The sequence below is a fragment of the Macaca mulatta genome, chromosome 1 (assembly GCF_049350105.2).
Source record: "Macaca mulatta isolate MMU2019108-1 chromosome 1, T2T-MMU8v2.0, whole genome shotgun sequence".
NCBI lineage: Eukaryota > Metazoa > Chordata > Mammalia > Primates > Cercopithecidae > Macaca > Macaca mulatta.
The window spans coordinates 73,343,520-73,366,862 of NC_133406.1; the positions used below are offsets into that span (position 1 = coordinate 73,343,520).

Sequence of the window (23,343 nt, forward strand, 5' to 3'; positions counted from 1 at the left end):
TGAAATTTTACTTCTTTTAAAATTATTATTTATAACCTCAGATTTTACTTCAACATTTCTCTGCTTTAAAAACAAATTTTTTTGACGACGAGAACACATGGACACATGGGAGGGACCAACACACAACAGGGAGCCTGTTGAGGGTGACGGAGGATGGAGAGAGAGAGCGCATCAGGAAGAATAGCTAATGGACGCCAGGCTTAATACCTAGGTGACGGGTTGATCTATGCAGCAAACCAGCATGGCACATGTTTACCTATGTAACAGACCTGCACATCCTGCACATGTAGCCCAGAACTTAAAAGTTGCAGGGAAAAAGTTTTTGCATGTCAAACAAATGAAAAAAGTAAAATTCCTATAAAGAGTCCATTAGGAAGGTTATTGTTTTCATTTTATTTATTTATTCATTTACTTATGAATGAGACAGAGTCTTGCTCTGTTGCCAGGCTAGAATGCTGTGGTGCAATCTCAGCTCACTGCAACCTCCAGACATGTGTCTGCTCATGTCCTTTGCCCACTTTTTAATGGAGTTGTGTTTTACTTGCTGATTTAAGTTCCTTATAGATGCTGGATATTAGACCTTTGTCAGATGCATAGTTTGCAGATATTTTCTCCTATCCTGTAGGTTGTCTGTTTACTCTGCTGATAGTTTCTTTTGTGGCGCAAGTGCTCTTTACTTTGATAAGGTCCCACTTGTCAATTTTTGTTTTTGTTGCAGTTGCTTTTGGAGTCTTTGTCATGGAATCTTTGCCAGGGCTGATGTCCAGAATGATATTTCCTCGATTTCCTTCTAGGGTTTTTACAGTTTTAGGTTTTGCATTTAAGTCTTTAATCCATCTTCTGTTGAATTTTGTATGTAGTGAAAGGAAGGGATTGAGTTTGAATCTTCTGCAAATGGCTAGCCAGTAAACCCAGCACCATTTATTGAATAGGGAGTCCTTTCCCCATTGTTTATTATCAGCTTTGTTGAAGATCAGGTGGTTGCAAGTGTGTGGCTTTGTTTTCTGGGTTCTCCATCCTGTTCCATTGGTCTGTGTGTTTGTTTTTGTACCAGTACCATGCTGTTTTGGTTACTGTAGCCTTGTAGGATAGTTTAAAGTTGGGTAGTGTGACGTCTCTGGATTTGTTCATTTGCTTAGGATTGCTTTGGCTATTTGGGCTCTTTTTTGGTTTCATATGAACTTTTGAATAGTTTTTTTTTTTTTTTTTTTTTGAGATGGAATCTCACTCTGTCACCCAGGCTGGAGTGCAGTGGCACAATCTGGGCTTACTGCAAGCTCCGCCTCTGTGGTTCAGACCATTCTCCTGCCTCTTCCTCCTGAGTAACTGGGATTACAGACGCATGCCACCACGCCGACTAATTTTTTGCATCTTTAGTAGAGACGGGATTTCACCGTGTTAGCCAGGATGGTCTCGATCCCCTGACCTCGTGATCCACCCACCTCTGCCTCCCAAAGTGCTGGGATTACAGGCATGAGCCACTGTGCCTGGCCTAGAAATAGCTTTTTCTAGTTCTATGAAAAATATCCTTGGTAGTTTGATAAGAACAGCATTGATGTAATTACTTTGTGTAGCATGGCCATTTTAACAATATTAATTCTTTCTGTCCATGGTCATGGAATGTTTTTCCATTTGTTTGTGTTGCCTGCTTTCTTTGAGCAGTGCTTTATAATTCTTGTTGTAAAGATCTTTCACCTCTCTGGTTTGCTGTATATCTAGGTATTTTATTCTTTTGTGGCTATTGTTAATGGGATTGCATTCTTGATTTGGCTCTCAGTTTTAATGATAATTGCTGTATAGAAATGCTACTGATTTTGTTACATTGATTTTGTTTTTTAAAACTTTGCTGAAGTTGTTTATTAGATCTAGGAGCCTTTGGCAGAGACTATGGGGTTTTCTAGGTATAGAATCATTTGATTTTCATTTTAATGTTACTAATCCTGTTGATTTTAAAATTTTATGGTTGCGTTTTCAACATATCTCTTAATATTTTGATGAATAAATTCTTTGAGAAGTGAATTTTTTAGATTAAAATTCATTATCTCAGATTCCCTAAATTACTGTGATTTAGTGTTCTCTGCATATTCAGTGAAGAAATTGCGAAATGTTATTAAAACTGGTATAACATTCTCTAACAATGTAGTATATCATATTTACTTATTCAATTCTAATATCCCCTCTTCTGTTATTTCTAATATCCCCCTTTCAGTTATTTCTAACAGTAACAGTGTGTTACAATCAACTACAATTTCTGCATGATAAAACAAATTTTATAATTTTTAAGTTTATGATTCCAAAGGAAAAGCTATAGTTACAAAAATAACATGCAGAAATTACTCTGTAGAATTGAATAGAAAATCAGCCCTTTATAAAGCTGTAGTGAACCAAAGATTTTGTTTAAGGACAGTTCAGGCTCCTAATAGTGAGAAGTGAAATGAAAGAGTTTTATTTAAAGGAAGCAGGAAAAAAACCTTGTAGAAAATTTTAAATATAAAGGAGTAGTTTTAAAAAATCTATTCCATAGGGGGAAAAAAGAGCAAAATTATGTTTGTTTTGTAGAAGCATTAGGGTCACAGTGGATACCCCTATAACAAAAGATAGGCTAGCAGGAGAAAACATTACAAATTGATTTTATTATAGTTTTATATGGCACGAGAGTCTTCAGAATGAAGACCCAAAGACAGAGGGAAAAGTGTCTGTTTTTATGCTTAGGTTAGAAAAAGCAAGGACAGCCATGTAGAACTGTGACTGGACAAAAAGGTGTAAGTTAACACAAATAGACTGAGTAGAGAACTCCTGCAGGAACTGTCTCCGTGTGGCGTTCCTTTCTCCCAGGGATGGGGCGGAACCCCTCTGTAGTGAGGGCCTCAATTTCTTTATGGCCAGCTGTTCACAGAAAGATAGGGAAATGTTAGGGTAATATTTTTATGCTTCATGGCTAGCTTTGGGGAAAGAGGGTTCTGGTTTCTCTGACCCACCTTGGGGAAAAAGAAGATTGTCTCTATGGTTTGCCTTGCAGGTCAAAGAGAAACTTTGCTTCTGAGGGTATTTTCTGAGACCCAAGTTTTCATATGCATACAAATGTTGATTTGTTTTATTTGAAACATTAACAGGAATCTGAAGAGGGGGTTGTTGAACATTTTAAATCAATTTACAGATATTATTTAAAAATAAATGTAATTCACTAAATTATGATCATCTTGATAGATACAGGAATAAAATCTGACAATTCATCATCTATTTATGATTTTTAAAAACCCTAGCAGCTAAAAGAAGGGAGAATTTTAAAATCTGATAATGCCCATGAAAATAATTCTTTCAAACTTTATATTGGCAAAATATTAAAAACTTCCTTTGTGTGATATTGTGAAATATGTATTTGGTCTTTGTCTCTGCTTCCTGGTATATACCTTCAAAAATTCTTGAAGTATTCCAAATGATAAGTGTCTTTTTGTATGCCAGTGAGTTGACTGATGGCAGGTCACCAGAAAGACCAAGACGGGAGTAGAAGATTGGCACTTTCAGCCCCACCCTGCAACCTTTGAGAAGGGGAGAGGAGCTGAAGGCTAAGTTGATCATCAATGGCCAATGATTTAATCACTCATGCTTATGTAATGAAGCCTCCATTAAAATAATAATAATAACTGAGTTCAGAGGGCTTCCAGGTAGCTGAAAACCTGGAGGTTCTGGAGGGTGGCGTGCCCAGGGAGGGCATGGAAGCTCCATGCTCTTTCCCACACACCTTACCCTGGGAATCTATTGTTCATCTGTACCCTTTGTAATTAACCAGTGAATGTGAGTTTTTCTCTGAATTCTGTGAGCCACTCTAGGAAATTAATTGAACCTAAGGAGGAGGCTGTGGGAACCCTGATTTACAGTCAGTCAGTTAGAAGCACAGGCAAAATAACCTGAGGCTTGTGATCAGCCTCTGAAGTGGAGCTCAGCTTTGTGAGACTGAGTCTTCTACCTGTCACACTAGCTGATATGACAGACAGTGTCAGAATTAAATTGAGTTAGAGGATACTTAGCTGGTGTCTGCTGGAGAATCGATTGCTTGCTTTGTGTTTGGTGAACCCCTCCACCCCATTTGGTCACAGAACCCTTTTTGTTGCGAAGTAGTGAAGGACATTCTACTCCAAAATATGCCAAATTGGTATATTGATTATTTTGAGGAGAAAACATTGGATAAATTGTCATTTCAGAGGGGGATAGCTGACCTCTCTCTTTTTTTACATGCAGCAAGCCAAAAGATTTTCTGGGAGTGTTATCCTCCCTGTACCAGGACAAGAGAGTGGGAACTGGGGGCTGCAGTGGACCTGAGTGAATATGCTTACCTTCCACTAGCTTTGCATTGTCCCACTATATATATAATATATACATATCTTCTAGTGACTCCGTTAGAAATGTACTGCCTCTAGTCAGATTTTCTTTATCCTGTCATTTGTTCTCCAGTTTATCATTCTTTGTCTAATTGTATAAAAGCATCTTGCTTTGGCCACTTCTTTGGACCTCACTCTCTTGTGAAGATTCCCATGTACATGTAAAACTAATAAAACCTATATACTTCTCTCTTGTCAGTCTGTGTGGTGTCAGTTTGGTTTCTAGATCCAGCCAAGAGCCCACATAACTAAAAGGGCATTTGGAGATAAACTTTCACTTTCCTTAGAGTTGATTGTTACATGAGAGTACAGGAAAAATACTTTGGTTTGTTTATTCCTGTATTCACAAACCTTGAGATCAAGAATGAGACTAGGATAGTCTTTATCACTACATGTGGGCATGTAGGAATTAACTTTTTCCCTCCTTTTTGTCCGGCCTACTAGGAAGCTCATCTAAGCTTCATACTCTCTTCCTGTATGTTTCTCAGATTCATGTGGATGGTATTTTTTCTTTGTCTATTTTTTTGACCTTGTGTTTGCCTATACCGATTTTTCTTTTTTAATAAACTCCCTCAACTCTGAAGTAGGCTGGGATAACTAATTCAGCCAAGTACAATTCAGGTAGCCCTTACATGACTTTGGAAAAATCATTTACTGATGTTATCCCTCGGTTTCCTCATTTGTTAATGTGGATAGTAATTGTTCTCTCTCAGGTTCTTTTTATCTTTTATGAAAATCAAATAGCCATAAAAATATTTTTTTAAAGTTAAGAGTATTATCCTAATGATGGATACAATATGGGCTATCTCCGTAGAGCTATATATTTCTTCTGGTTTCAGATTTTTAAAATTTACACATAAATTTTAAATGATTTTTTAAAAGTCCTTTCTAGTATACCATGTTTGCTTTCTTTATTTCTTTCTGCCTTTTTAGTTTTATAGCTTCTTTTTAAATAATTGCTCATTCCCATCAGGGCTCTTTCTGCTTTTCTTTTGCAGAATATGTGAGATCCAGGCTGTTGACTGTACTACAATATCTTCATTTACAGTGAGGGAATGTGAAGGATCCAGTAGGATGGGCTCGAGACCAAGGCGTTACTTGTTCACAGGCCATACAAATGGCAGCATTCAAATGTGGGATCTGACCACAGCTATGGATATGGTTAACAAAAGTGAAGATAAGGGTAGGTTCTCATGCAGAAAGATGTTTTTGTCACAAGGTTAAACTTTTCACATAAGCAATTATGACGACTATTTGTTCTCCTAAGATGTAGGTGGTCCAACCGAAGAAGAGCTACTCAAATTACTGGATCAATGTGATCTGAGCACATCTCGCTGTGCTACTCCTAACATCAGTCCGGCAACTTCTGTAGTTCAGCATAGCCACTTACGAGAATCAAATTCTAGGTAGGTTAAAGAGTTGGGTATTATAAACAAAATTTATTTGTTTTGGGGAAATTGACTGAAATACTGTAATCACATAGTTGTTCTAGAAAGCCATACTTTTCAAGGTACATTTTAAATTCAGACATTATGTTAATTTTTTAAGTTTTACTAAATTTCTTGATAGGCATATCTGGTTCTTTTCATAGAAAAACATTTTTTGCCTTTTAACTTATTTTGTGAATTGCTGCCAAATTGGAAGCCTATTATGTGATCAAGAATTTATTCAAAGGGAATTAGGAAAATCACATATCACCTTGGTTAGTATGTGAAGCTTTAATTATTGTCCCGTCTCAGGGACAGTATTAATCTGTGATTCTATTATGTTGTCTAGTCTTACATTTAAACATTATGTACTTGTAATATAAAGTTCCATAATGTCTTTTTAGTTATGATATTGATAAATTCCAAAGTCTGAAGAACCAGGGGCTAAATACTGAATTATGTTGGTTTCATATTAGTTTCAAGGATTTTTCCTCCCATCTTTTTTTTAGCTGTTCAAAAATTCAGCATGTCTGTGAATATATGATGGTATTATTTGCATTAGTAATTTTATATACCGTCTATATAATAAAGAGTACTTGATAAGTATATTTTATAAAGAGAAATATGGATATAATACACTTTATATGTTTATACAGTATGTTTTATTGGTTGTTTAATTAATATGTTCCTGAAAAACCAAAGAGTGAAATCTGAACTGTCATTTTTAAAAACTGTATTTCAGCCTTCAGCTTCAGCACCATGATACCATCCATGAAGCAGCTACTTATGGTTCCATGAGGCCTTACAGAGAAAGTCCTTTATTAGCAAGGGCAAGAAGGACTGAGAGCTTTCACAGTTATAGGGACTTCCAGACTATTAATTTGAACAGAAATGTAGAAAGAGCTGTCCCTGAAAATGGTAACTTGGGTCCAATACAAGCTGAAGTGAAAGGGGTGACAGGGGAATGTAATATATCTGAGAGAAAGTCTCCTGGAGTAGAAATAAAAAGTTTGAGAGAATTGGATAGTGGATTGGAAGTGCATAAAATAGCTGAAGGTTTTTCAGAATCCAAGAAAAGGTCATCAGAAGACGAAAATGAAAATAAAATAGAGTTTAGGAAGAAAGGAGGATTTGAAGGGGGAGGATTCCTTGGAAGAAAGAAAGTTCCCTATCTGGTCTCGTCACCAAGTACTTCTGATGGAGGAACTGACTCCCCTGGTACTGCGTCCCCATCTCCTACAAAGACTACTCCATCGCCTCGGCATAAAAAAAGTGATTCTTCAGGTCAGGAGTACAGCTTGTGAAAACTCACCAAAATGAATAGTTGTTTTGTTACATTTAGATGAAAGTTAAACTTTCCTGAATTTCAATACATTAGTTTTTACACTAAAACTTTACAAGATAAAATTGGACTTCATTTAGTATCTTTTTAACAGAATTACTTGGGATAATGAGATACAATAATCATATCTCTTTTGACATTTTGGAAATTTTTTTAATTTTACAAGTACATTTAACAGATCATTTATAAAGCAGGAGTCCATTTTAACACTTACCTACTTTTATTGGTTTGGAAACATAGTACCACATCTTAATAGGATGGTGCCCATATAGGTGAGCATCCCTTTAGAGCATGGGAAGCAGCAGACTGCATTCCTAATCTTCATCATGCCTGAGACTTGTCTTGCATTGTTACCTTTAAGTGAATCACATAATTGTCTTTGGAACTTGGTCTCCCAACCCTTATTGTGATTGCAAAGTGTTTACCAGATATTTGATGAGGTGCTATGTTTGTGAAAAACATCATGTTATTCAAAAACACTATTGATATTGAATACCAGATACCACTATGTAGTAAGTCTTTTAGGATGATTTTAATTTAGTCGTGCGTCATTTTCTGATTCTCATCATTGGGAGTTCTTAAATCTTAGCAAGCATTAGCAATATTCAATGCCAAAATTCCATTGAAACTTTCAAGTTGGAGCAATTGTCTGTGTTTGAAAAGATGAAATAAAAATAATAATCAAGGGCAAAGTTTGAGTGCCCAGAAGGGAAAGCCATACCAGTTCCTAACCTGTCTTGTTTTAGGAACCACCATATTTTTTTTTTCAGTGTTAACAATCATGATAATCAAATTAAAACACTATTTTATTCACTTGTGGAACTGCAGTTCTGAATTTTGGGTTAAAGGTTTTGGCTGCTGTAAGAATGTGAATTTGAATGTATTTTGAATTGTAAGAGCAAAAGAACTTTTTTGTACAATTTTTTTTCATTTAATTGGAATGATCTTCAGGTTTCTACAAATAGGGTAATTGTAAATTTAAAGCATTAGCATTTATTGGTGAATAATGTATATATCCCCATTCCAAGAAATGTAAGTGAGTGAAGTTGAAATAAAATCTTTAGAGTTTACTATATTGCCAGTGGTTTCACAACAGTTCTCTTGTATTTATTTATCAATTAAATAAAAATGATTATGACCATGTGTTTTCAGTTATTTAAGGAACAGTTCTGTTTAAAGTGTGCTATATATGTTTGTTCATTTCTTTGCTTCTTCCCATAATTTAAAAAAAAATGGGGGGAGGGAGAACTTAATATGTCCATAAGTTATATTATCAATGAAAGAAAGTATTAGGCAAAGCATAATTTCAAAATTACTAAGATTGTAATTATCTTACACCCTTCCTCCTCTTTCTCACAGTTACGTGAAAGTTGGGTGAGCAAGTAAGAAAATGAAAGAAAGAAGTAGACTAGTGACCAGGAATAAAGGCCATTAAAAAGAAGGTAGTAACTATTACATGATAGAATCACATAAAAAGGAAACTGACTATACTAGATTGCATTATAGTACAAGTCAAATCTTGTTTGTTTCTTTTGCTTATAAGAGATTGAACCTTGATGTTAGAGCAGTGGTTTATGTCTACTCTGACACTTAATTTCTCAGATTGACCCCATTATGCCTAAATTTTTTCATTATATCTACCTCATTAGGGTTGCTGTTGGGAAGAAAAAAAGTTGAAATAAATCTGTGTACTTTGTGTGATTGATGAAAAATGAAAACAGAATCGTAATTTTCATGGAAAGAAGTATTTTCATACCAATAGGATAAGTGATGTTATCCTCATTTCACAGATGAGATCACTGAGACCCACGGGGGATAAATAACTTAGTGACACAGCTTATTACCTACTGAGTCAACTTTTGAACCCAAGTCTTCCTGTTTCAAGAGTCTGTGGTCCTGTTCCTGGCTCTTACCCAGGCTTGTTTAGACAATATAGTTGCCCAGGCCTCACTCCCACTGCAGTCCTGCTGAATTTGAATCTCTGCTGGTTGATACATAATAGTACACAGTTCATTCTAATGTACATTGTTGGTTGAGAAATTATCCAGAACATCCTACTTTCTTAAATAGGTATAATTTTATCATTTATGTGTAACTCAGAGCTGTTACGAGTATTTTTTTTTTTTTTTTTTTTTTTTTTTTTTTTTTTTTTTGAGACGGAGCCTCACGCTGTTGCCCAGGCTGGAGTGCAGTGGCGCGATCTCGGCTCACTGCAAGCTCCGCCTCCCGGGTTCCCGCCATTCTCCTGCCTCAGCCTCCTGAGTAGCTGGGACTACAGGCGCCCGCCACCGCGCCCGGCTAATTTTTTGTATTTTTAGTAGAGACGGGGTTTCACTGTGGTCTCGATCTCCTGACCTTGTGATCCGCCCGCCTCGGCCTCCCAAAGTGCTGGGATTACAGGCTTGAGCCACGGCGCCCGGCCACGAGTATTTTTTAATAAATATATTAAGCCAGAATTAGTTCACATTTAAATATTTATTAAGCAAACCATCTTTAGTTTACATGATATTTGCGCATTGGAAATCAACTATTCATTTGTGATAACTGGGAAATAATTAAGTTCCTTATTAATGAATTCTTCCACCTGGACGATGTTTTATTTACTGGTTGTTCATGGATGCCAGCATGATTTTTACATCAGTATATGATACCATAACATGCATATTTGGGTTCCATTTAGTGAAAATTACAATAGATTATCTATAAACACATTTCTTAGAGTTTATTAAAAAAACAACTGTTTACTCTTATCAAACAGTTAAGAATAACAAAACATGGTAGTTCTTAAGCTGAGAATGTGGCATGTACAATTGATAAAACGTGAGTCAGGAGATTTAAATTGAAAGAGGTTCATCGAGAACTGCTCACTGTTTGTAAGGGAGAAGTGGTGAGCCAAGGAGCATAGTCCCTGTGCGTAGTATATTATTCCTGTACATGATTTCTTCCAGATTATGGAACATCAGTGGGTCTCAACATGAAAACACCTGAAGCTTTAAGAAGTACTAATGCCTCAGCCACACACCCCAGACCAACCGAATCAGAAGCTCTAGGGGCGAGCCTGTAGTTCGTATAATAGAGGCTTGGCACGCAATACCACTTAAAGTAGCAAAGCAACATCTTAGGGTTCTTCTGTGAAATGTATAAATACAAGTAAACTTAGGCATGTAGCAAGGGACAGTGTTCTGGGCAGAAGTCATACAGGCTTCTGTCTGCCCTAAGCTGTGGACTCAAAATGTAAATGATTCAGCTGAATTCATGCCTAATTTGATGATTAAATGGATAATGATCCAAGATAAAATCTCCTGCAGTTCTGTGTTCTGTCAAAAGTTTATACTGTGCTTTAAAAAATACACAGCGATAAAGGTACCAGGTTAATTTTTCAAAAATCAGGATAAGCTCAATCTTCTGAATCAAGCAAAGCATATTTGTGGACTATGCTTTGTGACTAGCAAACTATTCTTAGAAGAGTCCACCGAGGATTAGGATGCAAGTTTGTGACCACTCCTTCCCTATATACCTTAAGTAGCTCACAGGAGCTGGACACAACCTTGGTTAATGCTTATTTGTGCCAGCCTTAACTTAATTGTCCCAGAATCGGCATATGGGAATAAAAATCAGTAAACTAGTCAATCCTATGTTTTCATTTCAGAAAGTATAAAAACTTGGCGAGAACTATATATTTCATATTATGTACAGTCACTGTCAGATATGCACATTTATTTCAGATGTTTTTGCTTATAGCAGTTCTAATAAGGTGGTAGAACTTCTGCTTAATATTGGCCTGTGCTTTTGACACTTATGGTTGGCAAACTGTCTAGGAGTTGGTCAGTCTGAGGAGCTGCTCTCTCACAGAGCTGGATGAAATCTCAATACCCCAAAAGTCCATAATCTTTTACTGTTGGGCCCTGGGGTAATTCATTGTTTTCAGGCAGAGTAAGTAAGACTATCCCTTTACAAGTTTATGCCTACCTCTGGGTGTAGATTCACAAAGTATTGTGAGTATTGTGTGTTAGACAGAGTCATAATATTTTCCTGGGGTCAATAGGACCTTTAAGGATGAAGGAAGATGAGAAGTTTTCTTATTCTGTTTTCCATGAAGAGCAAATTTAAATGTCTTTGATTTTATGTGGATGATTTGCAAGAAAATTTTTCTTGCCATTGGACTTGGACCAATGACTTTGTAATCCAACTAGAGCAAATGACAGACATTTTTGAACCGTGAGAATTGGTACTGTTGCATATCATCTGTTCTTAATGATTCTATGGTTAAAATAATGGGTAGTTCTCCAAAAAGAAGGGATATAGTACAGAGTAATATATACATGATATATATACACATAGGTGTAGTCTTGTCTTTACATGTATATATGTTAATGCTAGAAGGAACAGATACATTTTTCCTTTTAAAATTTCATGCCGCCTAGTTAAATATTGCAAATAGAACAGTAGTTTACATTTGCAATGTGTTAAGTTGAAGATATCAGTATTCTCTGATATTCAGTGAATTGACAATTTTAAGAGAAACTAGAGTTTCAAAACTATAAAATATGTGAAATAAAAACATTGGTTCAAGTAGAGGTGTTCCTATTGAAACACTTTGTTTTCTCTTCAAAATGTATAAATAAGCCTTTTACTCCTTAGATTTTTGCAAAATTCATAAATGCAAGAACAGAGACATTTATGTGTAAGTTATATGTTGCCTTGTCAGAAAGTTTGGTGAGTAACCCTATGTATTGTAAATAAATAGAACCTTCAGCAAAGTTTATTGACCTGGTGCAAAGTTTGGGATTTCATTTAGCAGCTGTGATCATTAGAATAACTGTTCTTGCAGGATTATGTCAACCCTGACAGAAATGGCAGATAGAAATGAACAGCAGTGACATCCTTTCAATAGAATCATTTAGTTTTTGATCCAGTAACTGACTACTTCTAACAACTGTAGGCCATCTTGAAATTGGCACTGATTATTCAGTTAACCAGTAGCATCACTGCCAAACGAAACCAAGTGACAATTACATACTTTGTCTCCCACAAAATAAGAGCAAACCAAGTATTTTTATATGAATATTACTTCTCATTTCAGACAACCAGAAAAATATCATTTCTTAGACCTCTATTAAAAAGGAACGCTTTCGAAAACAGTCATCATTTCTTTAAATAATTATAGGATAATAAACAATGGCTTTTCAGCATTTATGACATGTCAGTGATAACCCAGGAGGAAAGGGGTGCAGAGGTTGCAAGGGTTACGTCTTCCGGGCTTCCATCATTTACAGGTGGGTGTCGGTGAATGTGGTGTGTTCCTTAGTCACTGAGCTGAAACCCTTGATGGCGTTCATCAGGTCCTCTTCATCCACATACTGAAAAATAAGCCAATCATCATTGGCTACAATAGTTGCCATCAATAGTATTTGCTATCAGTTTATAGTTATATCAATTATATGTAAAAAGTAATAAGTATTAAAGGCTTAACATTTTATTCTCAACACTATGGTGAGGTCTACAACAGTCCTTGCCTTAAATTTCTCATTGAAAGGATCACATCACATGCACATATGAACTTTAGACTAATTCAAAATGTGTATCTGGTTTGAGGGTTATATTGTGTCATATTTTAACCTTTCTAAGCCTCAGAAACCTCAGTCTACTCATCTGTAGAGTGTGGGGTGTGTGTGTGTGTATATATATATATATATATATACAGCTAGTTTTTGTATTTTTAGTAGAATACAAAAATACAAAAGAACAGACTGTTGGCCAGTCTGTTCTTGAACTCCTGACCTCAGGTGATCCATATATATACACATATATATACACACATATATAAAGATTTAGTTCAAATAGTAAATGGAAGAGCCAGAATGCAAGCTATTTGTGTTCCATTTCTTCCCACTCTTGTGCTGTATTTTGTATTTACCAAATAGGATTAGTAATGTTGGTTACAATGTTATAATAAACAGATAACTTGCCAAGTATTGGCACCTTCAAAAGCTTGTACTGAGTCCCGTTGCACATTGCCCATTATTAGTACTGTAAAAAGCAAGCAAAATGACAATACAGTATAATAGTTACAAATAGGAGTTCTGTAGTCAGATGATGTTTTTAAGAACCCAAACCCATGAAAATAATTGCTAGCTGTGTAATCTCTCATTAAATCACTCACCTCTCTAAACCTCAGTTCTTTTTGTAAAAAAACGAGAATGACAATAGAACCTACTTCCTACAGTTTGTGAAGATTAGGTGAAATAATTCATCTGAACTTTCAATGTATTATGTTGAACATGTAGCAATTGCTGTTTTGCATGTAAAAAAATGATCAATTAGCAATTCCTTGTTTCAACCAAATATAATTATCCCTGCCTTTTAAAAACTTTAGATCTGAAATGAAATAATGTAATTGAAGTTACAACAACATCAAACAGCCTGTAATTTTATCATGCATATTATAGATATGTATATATTACATAATCATTCTGAACAGGCGAGAAGGACTGTACATTTTTTTATAGCGTTAGGGAACCTGGATCCAGGGAACTCCCTTTATTATTTGCTATTAGTCAAGAAAGGCTTCATGGAAGGCATCAACTTTTCAGTGCAGGAAAAGTGAAGACTCGGAGGAGAAAGAGGGGTGTAAATCCAAAAAACAGAAGCAGATGATTGAAAGAAATGGAGGTGGATAATTTTACCCCAGAGGAGTAAACAGAGGAGCTAACTTCCTAGCTGGTTATCTGTTTATTTTCTCACTGGCCCAGTGGAATGGTACTGCAGCGGGCATCTAAGAAGACAGCACAGTGAAATTTGATAGTTGGCAAAAATTCTAAGATTTTTATCGCAACCACTCAGAGGCTGATAATAAATATTATATTACGAAGAGGTTACCTTTCAAAGAGCTAATTGTTTGTACCCACTGGACTGAAATTATGAAAGATGAAGCTTATAAATAGTAACAGCCTCATTTGTCATCATTTCCTAAGTGTTTGGAAAGCAAACATGTTCACCTGTTGATACAAAATATTCTTTTTGCATCCACCCATATACCAATAGTAAAACGTGGACATACTAAAATTTTTTATTTTAGTAAAACAAGTGCTTGTACTTTATGCCTTGTTTTAAGCCCATTCCAATGTTTCCAGTCACCTTCTGCTCCAAGTTTATGAAGTATAACTTGTTTGCTGCTTATTTATACATTATTATTATTATTATTATTATTTGAGACAGAGTCTCACTCTGTTGCCCAGGCTGGAGTGCAATGGTGCAATCTTGGCTCACTGCAACCTCCACTTCCCGGGTTCAAGCAATTCTCCTATCTCAGCCTCCCAAGTAGCTGGGATTACAGGCACGCACCACCATGCCCGGAGAATTTTTGTATTTTTAGTAGAGATGGGGTTTCACCATGTTGGCCAGGCAGGTCTCAAACTCCTGTCCTCAGGTGATCTGCCTACCTCGGCCTACCCAAGTCCTGGGATTACAACTGTGAGCCACCATGCCCGACCAATATGCATTTATTTTTAAGCATCTATTGTATACCAGCAGAACAAGGCAAAGTTTCTACCCTGCTTATCAAACAATTGTAGTAATGCTAGTAAACCAGTTGTTAAAACCTCACTGGGTAAATGCTCAGAGGCGAGTGCCATGGGGCTGCATTCGGCGAAGTACAGGCAGTTCCACACCAGTATTTTTCTGGGATATTTAGCAAAGGCCCCGTATGAGGAAACCAACTCACCAGTCCACTGTTGTGGCCCATGATGGCTTCCCACAGCGAGTCATCCATCAGGACTTTCTTGTCTTGAACGTCCATGAGCTGGCTGACACTGCGGTGGAGAGAACCCTGGGAGTAGGTTAGACCGGTTTGGCTTTGGCTCGGGATGCGCAGGACACATGCGCTCCGGTTGCTGCGGATACTCACGGGTGTCCCAGACCGGGGAATTTTGGTATCGGCTAATCCCTGAGAAGGAAGTTGCTGTGAGTGATTCACATATAAGGAATATGGGCTTGAAATATGACAGAGGATTGTGTCTCACATATTGTCAGTGAAGGGAACGACTGTCTCCTGACAATTGTCACTTTGTCAATGAAGGGAACAACACCCACAGAATTTAGCAGCTATGAGCACCCGGAACACTGTGACCCCGGGTTTCTTGGTAAGAATAAGATGATGATGAACTAATACTCAAGTTAGGTGGCCAGTGTTTTTGGCACCTAGAGAGTTCACGCACTGGTGCTCTGGCTGTTGTTCCCCGTGGGGCAATGGCTTTCTGCATTGCCAAGTGGTGGGGCAAGGCAGACAGATGGTGGGTGAACAAGGTATCTTCTTCATACATGTCAACACAGAGCCTCCCTCTTGAGAACACCCCTCCCCCAAAGCAGCCAAAGATAGCAGTATTATTTCATGGTGGTCCACTATGTGAACTCCGTTTGTCTTTCACTTTAAAAGTCCGGGATTTGTGTAGGGAAATGGACTCCTTCCTCATTTCTCATTCCATATTCCCCCCTTTGTTTTAGGATTCCAGTCTCCAAATTAAATTAGGTCTGATATTAACATTAACATCAGAAGACAAAGTCACTCCATAATTGAGACCTAGAATGTGCCGTAAGAGAAAATCTAGTTGCTCTAAATATCTGAGGGCTCTGATTTAGCTGATCCGATCAATGAAATGTTTCTGCTTTTTCTTTGTTTTTTTTTTAATAGAGTTTTCACTCATGTTGTTCAGCTTTCCAAGGAACGGATATATGGAAGTCATTGATGCTTTTCACTGTGCAGTCAACACACCATGCAAAAGATCATGCATTCATGCAGCACACAGAGGTACCTCAAAGTGCATGGTGTAACTTTTTAGGGTAACATTGCTTGACACATCAGATATATCAGCCACAGAGTCAAACTGAGAACAAATGGCAGCATCAGTCCATGTTTGGAACAGTTTTAAACACATTCTTTGCATTTCTCCAACAACAGCATTGTCATACCCATATGTAATACTGCTGTGATGTGTGTGTGTGTGTGTATATATATCCTATGATACATACATGCATATGTGTATATGTGTGTGTGTATGTATGTGTGTATATATACATATATACATATATATATATAGAGAGAGAGAGAGAGAGAAACTTGGGTTTTGCAACTAAAACCTCATAGTGAAGCCGGGAGCGGTGTCTCATGCCTGTAATCCCAGCACTTTGGGAGGCCGAGGCGGGTAGATCATTTGAGGTCAGGATTTCTAGACCAACCTGGCCAACATGGTGAAACCCCGTTTCTACTAAAAATACAAAAATTAGCCGGGCATGGTGGTGGGCGCCTGTAGTCCCACCTACTCAGGAGGCTGAGGCAGGAGAATCGCTTGAATCCAGTAGGCGGAGTTTGCAGTGAGCAGAGATTGCGCCACTGCATTCCAGTCTGGGTGACAGAAAAAGACTCTGTCTCAAAAAACAAAGAAATAATAATAATAATAAAAACCCTTGGTGAGGGGAAATTAATTGATTAGTTTCTAAGGTAAGTACTACTGCCATTATTTGTTTAGTACTGCAGAGAATGACAGGATCTTCAAACCAGTAATTAAATAACAAGCAAAACTTGAGCTTAAACTTAGCTGTATCATATACTGTGTGGTCTTGAAAAATGTTGATGAAATACAAAAGACACTCTCATTCCCTGGCACCTCTGCCTGTTTCTCTCCATTCAGAGTATAGCCTAAAATCCTCTTGCCAGTTTGGGACTGATGTTCAAAGGATATCTTACCTGTTCACAAGACATGGGGTGCTTGGAAGAGGGTCACACCAGCCCTGAAACCCGAGCTTGTCAAATGAGGGGGAGAAGTGTGTGTGTGCGTGTGTGTGTGTGTGTGTGTGCGCGCGCGCTGCAGGGGCATAGCTCATTGACCTACTCAAGTGAAAAGACAGTCAATCTGGAAAACTGAGCAGGTGACTCTGGCTTGTTCCTATTCAGATTCTTCCCCTTGAGTGGATTCTTTCCTATCTGAGTAGATGAGGAGCCCACGGTCACCAACGAGGACTTCATTTTGCTCTACTAATGCAAATTGTACTCTCTTTAGTTTGGCTAATTTTTGACATGTCTCTCATGGTCTCCAACTTTGTGAGAGCAGTTTGGTTTAAAAATATTTTTAAACAGCCACAGAAGAAGACTTGCAAGTACACTCTGTCAACTGGATAGGATTAAATTATGATTCAACAGACTCAGGGGAATTCCACCCGGTGCCCTGGCGTACCCCAGATTTCACTTCTGCTGAGACCTGCCTGCAATGAACAGCCTCCGTGCTCAGGATGAGCCAGTTCCCTGAGACCAGAGCCCTGGCAGTCACCCAGTTAGTCCCTCCTTGCTTTCCCATCCTCACACCTGACTCAGTTTTGGCCATTCAGTGAAAGAATCAGTTGGGTGCCACTGTGCATTTCCCTGATGGTAAAGGGTGTGCAGGAACAAGGTGTTTACATTCTTTTGTCTGCTTTTCCCAGCTGAAGCCTGTGTCTGTCCCCAGAGGTGGCTTAGCCTGTGTGGTGTCAGGACTGCAAGGTCTAACCAGCCCCCTCCCACCACCTGTTTCTACTCGTTATCAAACAGTGCACGCTGCATACAGGATTTGTATTATATTATTATTTCATTTTCAGCTGTCCTCAAATTTTGCTGTGCATCAGACTTCTTTTTTTTTGAGATGGAGTCTCATTCTGTCACCCAGGCTGGAGTAGAGTGGCGCGATCTCGGCTCACTGCAAGCTCCACCTCCTGGGTTCACAACATTCTCCTGCCTCAGCCTCCTGAGTAGCTGGGACTACAGGCATCCGCCACCACGCCCAGCTAATTTTTTGTATTTTTAGTAGAGACGGGGTTTCATCTGTGTTAGCCAGGATGGTCTCGATCTCCTGATCTCATGATCTGCCCACCTCAGCCTCCCAAAGTGCTGGGATTACAGGCGTGAGCCACCGCACCCAGCCCAGACTTCTTGAGGTTCCAGTTAAAATGGCAGCTTATTGAGTTTCTCCCTCAGAACTTCAGGTCCTGCTCCTCCTATGTGATGCTGATGCAGACAGTTCATGGTCCTCACTTTGACAAAACGAAGCTTAACAAGACTCATTAAAACCCTGAGCAATGGGGTTATATCCAGAGTAACATAACATCCCCACAAGAATGAGTGGGAGTGTCTTCTGGTCACTAAGTTAACCAAGTAAGGAAGACAGTGTTCCTCCTCATGGAGGATTCTGATACAGAGGTGCCTGCCTGTAGGGACTGGGTCGAAGGACAGGATAATATATCACTGAAATGAGTTCTGGACACTGCTGGTATGAGGGTATGCTTTCCGGTATGAGGGTATGCTTTCCTGTAACCACACCTCACATTATACAGTAGACGTGCCCAGCAGTGCTTGGGAACTTTCCTTTCACTACGCTGTGCACTCCACAGACCCCAGGTTCGATTTAGCTCATCTCCCAGGCTAAACAGATCTCTCCTGCCTTCTTCTCTCGTCCACTGTCTTCCTCCAGCAGCAGTGCGCCTTCTAAGAACATGGGCTCCTTAAAGAAAGTTATGCTTTAACAAGGAAAAATTTTGAAATATCTGCTCTTCAGTGAGAATCTCCTAATGACTATTCACTGAACAGGAGCAAACGGCCCGTGGTTTGAAATGGTCACTCGACATTCATTCATTCAACAAACATTCGTGGAGTGCCTGTGATACGCCAGGCACTGTTCCGGGTGCTGGGGCACATACAACAGGAAGAGGCCCACAAGATCTTTGATGTTGGGAGCTTACATTCTATTTCAGGAGTCAGACAAACATATCTGATTTAGTGTTATGTGAGAAATCCTATGGAAAAGAAAAGAAGTGGGTTACGGGGCTAGGAAATTTTCCATAGAATGGGAGGTGACGTTTGGGCAGAGATGTGAATGAAGCAAGAGTGTGAGTCACCCAAGGAGCCGCAGCAGCAATGGCCCTGTGCTCAGAGCTTGTCTGATGGGCTGAGGGAGGAAGGAGGCTCCGAGGAGGATCAGTGAGAAGGGGAGTGGGACAGATATGACTAGAGAGAGAGAGAGAGCCAAGGCCCCAGTGGTGTTGGCCAGTGCCTTCTTTGCTTCTCCACCACCACATCATTGTCCCATTGCTACCTCCCACACCAGCCACAAACCACGGACCTCAGGGGGCCCACTGCCCTTTTGTGCCCCCAACACTCCTGCTACTTAGGTCTGATCCAGCCATGTTGGGGCTTAACCAGTGATCATTCATCGCTGAGCGCTGGAAAAGTGAAGAGGTCTGAAGGCAGACAATGCTGCTGCGTTCACTCCCCGCTATGTTTTTAAATGTTGAACTGTAGGCAGCTTGACCAGGCTTCTGTGCTTAATTTTGGTACTGCCAAGGGTAGCCACTAGCTAATATAGAACCTTAGTGCAAACTGGAAAAAAGGCACCTCCTCAGGGAGATGTAGCCCTGTGGGCGCACAGCTTTGGGGAACAGATGGGTACCTGGTGAGGATTAGAAAATGCAGCCTTTCCTCTTCCAGGTAGACATAGCCTCACAGCAGAGTGCACCATGGAATTAAATCACCTTTTACTCTTCAATGAGTGCTCTGGGCAATGACTGTCCTGCACTACCAAGTGATGAGGCCCTCTCCCACTAGACCTTTACTGGACCTACTATTTTGGGAGTGAGTTGTCTAGAGCTAAGAGGAGCCATCCATCCCCTGTGGCACAGGGTGTCAGGACCAGAGGACAGACTGAGCACCGCTAACACTTTAGCCCCTCCCTCCCCATCTCCCCCTTTTAATGCCCATTCCCCCCCACCAAATTACACAGCAATACAACCTATAATTTCCCCAGGTAATCTCAACATACAAGTCTTCTCCACCAGGCCCTGGCTTACACTTACAGGGCAGAAATACTCATCCCTAGTTACACATTAAAATCACTTTTGGAGTGAAGAAAAGAATACCGATCTTCAGGCCCTACTCAAGACCAAGGAAATGAGAATTTTTTGGATGAAGTCCTGGCAGTGATATTTTTTAAAGCTTTCCAAGTGATTCTAATGTGCAGCCAAAGTTGAGAAAGCTGTTCTAGGGTTAGCCTCTCTTGGTCCCCACACTTAGTGAACCATAACTTACATCTGGTTCCTTGTTACTATGGCTATGACACATTTTTCTCAGAAGGAAAACAAGTATTCTAGTCCAGTGATAGGGAAATGGGGCCACACCTCTACAGACATACCATATGGTTTTCCCCAGGTGGGTAAACATTCAAAGGAGACATCCTCTTTTGAAGAGGTACCAAGGGAGGTCTTTCTCTGATATAAGGCTCTTTAAGGATTTTTCTTTGTAGTATCAGTGACAGAAAAATGGCCAACAAGATCAAGCCCAGAATCGCCATTAACACTATGAACCACAGCTCGCTGTAGAACTCTGTGCTTTTGCTCTGCGATCCCTTCTTTTCTCCAGGTGTTGTTAGGACCAAGCCTGCAAAACCCAGAGAAAGAAAGGGGAAATGTTATTTCAGAAAGCAATTTTGTCATCTCTGGCCCTGCTGTTTGATCGTAAATTAGAGAGGAGTTGAAAGCAGTTTGCCTCTTGGTGCTTGTTTGCACTTGTGTGCAGGCTGGGGTAATGGTTCAGTGGGTTGCTGGGTTATAACGAGATGCTTACAGCCCTTGAGAGGCCTTGCTGACACTTCTGGCGCTGCTGCTCAGGTTGGAAATCACCACTGCCTTGCCAAATCCCTGGGAAAGATGGGAGTGTGGGGAGCAATTTTTAAAAGGGGTTACCAAAGTAACCTTGAGGGTCACCTGTTTCATAACTGTGTGCCTTGGGAGCAAAGTCCTTGTTTGGGTTCTCATGAGGGACTGGGACCCTTATTATTGTTGCTGCAGAGTCACAAACAAAATCACTGCTTGGAGATCTGAGGTGTCCTTGTTTCATGCAACAGTCCCATTCCTGACATTTTGTGTAAACTGAATTTTGAAGCATCAGATTCCATTTTCCATTATGATATTAACAGCCTGTGTTTGCTTCTGTGTTGTCTTTACATGGCCTCTCTGTTAAAGAGCAAAAGCTCTGGCCGGGCGCGGTGGCTCAAGCCTGTAATCCCAGCACTTTGGGAGGCCGAGACGGGCGGATCACGAGGTCAGGAGATCGAGACCATCCTGGTTAACACGGTGAAGCCCCGTCTCTACTAAAAAATACAAAAAAAAATTAGCCGGGCGCGGTGGTGGGCGCCTGTAGTCCCAGCTACTCGGGAGGCTGAGGCAGGAGAATGGCGTGAACCCGGGAGGCGGAGCTTGCAGTGAGCTGAGATCCGGCCACTGCACTCCAGCCCGGGCGACAGAGCGAGACTCTGTCTCAAAAAAAAAAAAAAAAAAAAAAAAAAAAAAGAGCAAAAGCTCTGCAAACCATCACCCAAATGCACTGGGAAAGCTTCCTATGGAAAGAAATCTTTTTAGCACTGGGGCCACTTACCTTTGCTTGGTGTTCACACATTGAGAGTTCAGTTGATGTGAGTCTCTGCACATGAGGTTAGTATTAGTAAAAGTAGCTCATGTTTAACAATAATGTACCTGGTGCCAGGCCCTATGCTTAGGTCTTTAGGGGGATGAAGGGTGGGCAGGATTATTATTATTATTATTCTTTTATTTATTTATTTATTTATTTATTTATTTATTTATTTATTGAGATGGAGTCTTGCTCTGTCACCCAGGTTGGAGTGCAGTGGTGTGATCTCGGCTCACTACGACCTCTGCCTCTTGGGTTCAAGTGATTCTCCTGCCTCAGCCTCCCAAGTAGCTGGGATTACAGGTGCATGCCACCACGCCCAGCTAATTTTTGCATTTTTAGTAGAGATGGGTTTTCACTATGTTGGCCAGGATGGTCTCAGTCTCCTGACCTCGTGATCCGCCCATGTCGGCCTTCCAACATGTTGGGATTACAGGCATGAGCTACCGCGCCCGGCCAGGCAGGTTTATTAAGTCTTGTGGGGAAGATAGGAGAGAGGCTGGCAAGGATCATGCAGGACAGTCAAAGGCAGTGAAGTTATGTTGTCAGTTTGGCAAGCTAAGCAGGGGTGAGGCAGGGGTGGGCGTGGGGTGGCCAGAGATCTGCTCCCACCCAGCCACTGCTGGAGCCAGCACAGAAACCTGTGGATCCAATGCAGTGGCCACACAGGCTGGTGTGGAGCTGTGAGTCAGAGAGCTGCTCATCTAAATCTAATACCTACAGCCAGGTCAGAAAAACAAACAGACCCAACTGCAAAGCCTACTCACTCACTGGACAAATCTCCCCGTTTTCAGCTCCCCTAGAACTTTGTGGGCCTGCCTGGTACTTCACACTCACACTCCCAGGGAAAGACTTAAAGGAAAAAAGTTCAGAACTGGGGTGAAAATATTAAAGGCAGGAAGAGAAAGTGACTAAAACTAAACTTTCCCAACCTTAACTCTGCTGCCAATCAGCTCTGTGAATAAATATTGGACTCTGACCTTTGCTTGCCATCTCTAAAATAAAGGGTTGAGTCAACACTCCAATCAAGCTCCAGCAGCTCGAAATTCCCCTAATTAGGGACCAATGTGTGTCATTTGATTAAAAACAAACCAGCCTAGGTGGCACACTAAAAGAGTTGTCTCCTCTGTGTGTGGCACAGAGAGGAAAAAACTCTTTGGCTGTAACTCCAGAAACTGATCTGATGGGCCCAGTGGGCGCCTTGCTCCACAGCCCGTAGGGGAAGGGAGGGCAGCCTGCCCGAGGGAAGTCTCAAAAGAGAAATAGCCCTTAGAACAGAGGAAAATGAGGTCTCCGCCACTCTCCTGCTTGGAGGCTGCCTCCAGGCAAGGGAACAGAGTGTTTTTCAAAGTTACACCATGAAAATTAGAACTGACGACGGATATTAGTTGGGCAGCACATCTTGGAACCTGCCAGAGCGTTGCGCAATCCTCAGAGTTCCCTCCCTCTGCTCTGCCCAGAGCCTGGCCTCCAGACACAATGGAAACCCTCAGTTCTTGTTCATGAGCCAACCAGGGATTTCTCCTTTTTATGAAGACCTCGATATCAGGATGGTGTCCCTTTATCCTTTCCCTTCTGTCTTTTCAAAGTACCCCTTCACCTTAAGGGGCTCCACCTGTGCATCACATGGGAGGTTCACTGTCAGGGGTTGGAACTCTGGTGACTGGGCCTCAGATCCAAAGAAAAACTGAAACTACAGCCAGTCAGAGTAAA

The 23,343-nt window shown here is 40.1% G+C and overlaps 2 protein-coding genes and 1 pseudogene across 13 annotated transcripts in view; 1 reads left to right on the forward strand and 2 right to left on the reverse strand.

Annotated features, from left to right (window-relative positions):
• The window catches only part of KCTD3 (potassium channel tetramerization domain containing 3), a 56,510-nt gene extending 48,221 nt beyond the window's left edge, over positions 1-8,289 (forward strand). For 6 of the 12 annotated variants that reach the window (XM_028843450.2, XM_077986552.1, XM_077986609.1 and 3 more), the window contains 3 exons: positions 5,378-5,562; positions 5,647-5,785; positions 6,549-8,289. In XM_028843450.2, coding sequence (XP_028699283.1) covers positions 5,378-5,562; positions 5,647-5,785; positions 6,549-7,110 — 886 coding nt within the window. In that variant the 3' untranslated portion in view covers positions 7,111-8,289. 12 annotated transcript variants of the gene reach the window in all.
• Positions 8,290-12,282: 3,993 nt separating this feature from the next.
• The window catches only part of USH2A (usherin), a 797,990-nt gene continuing 786,929 nt past the window's right edge, over positions 12,283-23,343 (reverse strand). Inside the window, exons 69-71 of the mRNA XM_015116260.3 lie at positions 20,357-20,601; positions 14,872-15,093; positions 12,283-12,508 (exon numbers count right to left, since the gene is read on the reverse strand). Coding sequence (XP_014971746.3) covers positions 12,419-12,508; positions 14,872-15,093; positions 20,357-20,601 — 557 coding nt within the window. The 3' untranslated portion in view covers positions 12,283-12,418. The remainder of the gene's footprint in view (positions 12,509-14,871; positions 15,094-20,356; positions 20,602-23,343) is intronic.
• Positions 15,811-15,895, reverse strand: LOC114675035 (small nucleolar RNA SNORD116; annotated as a pseudogene).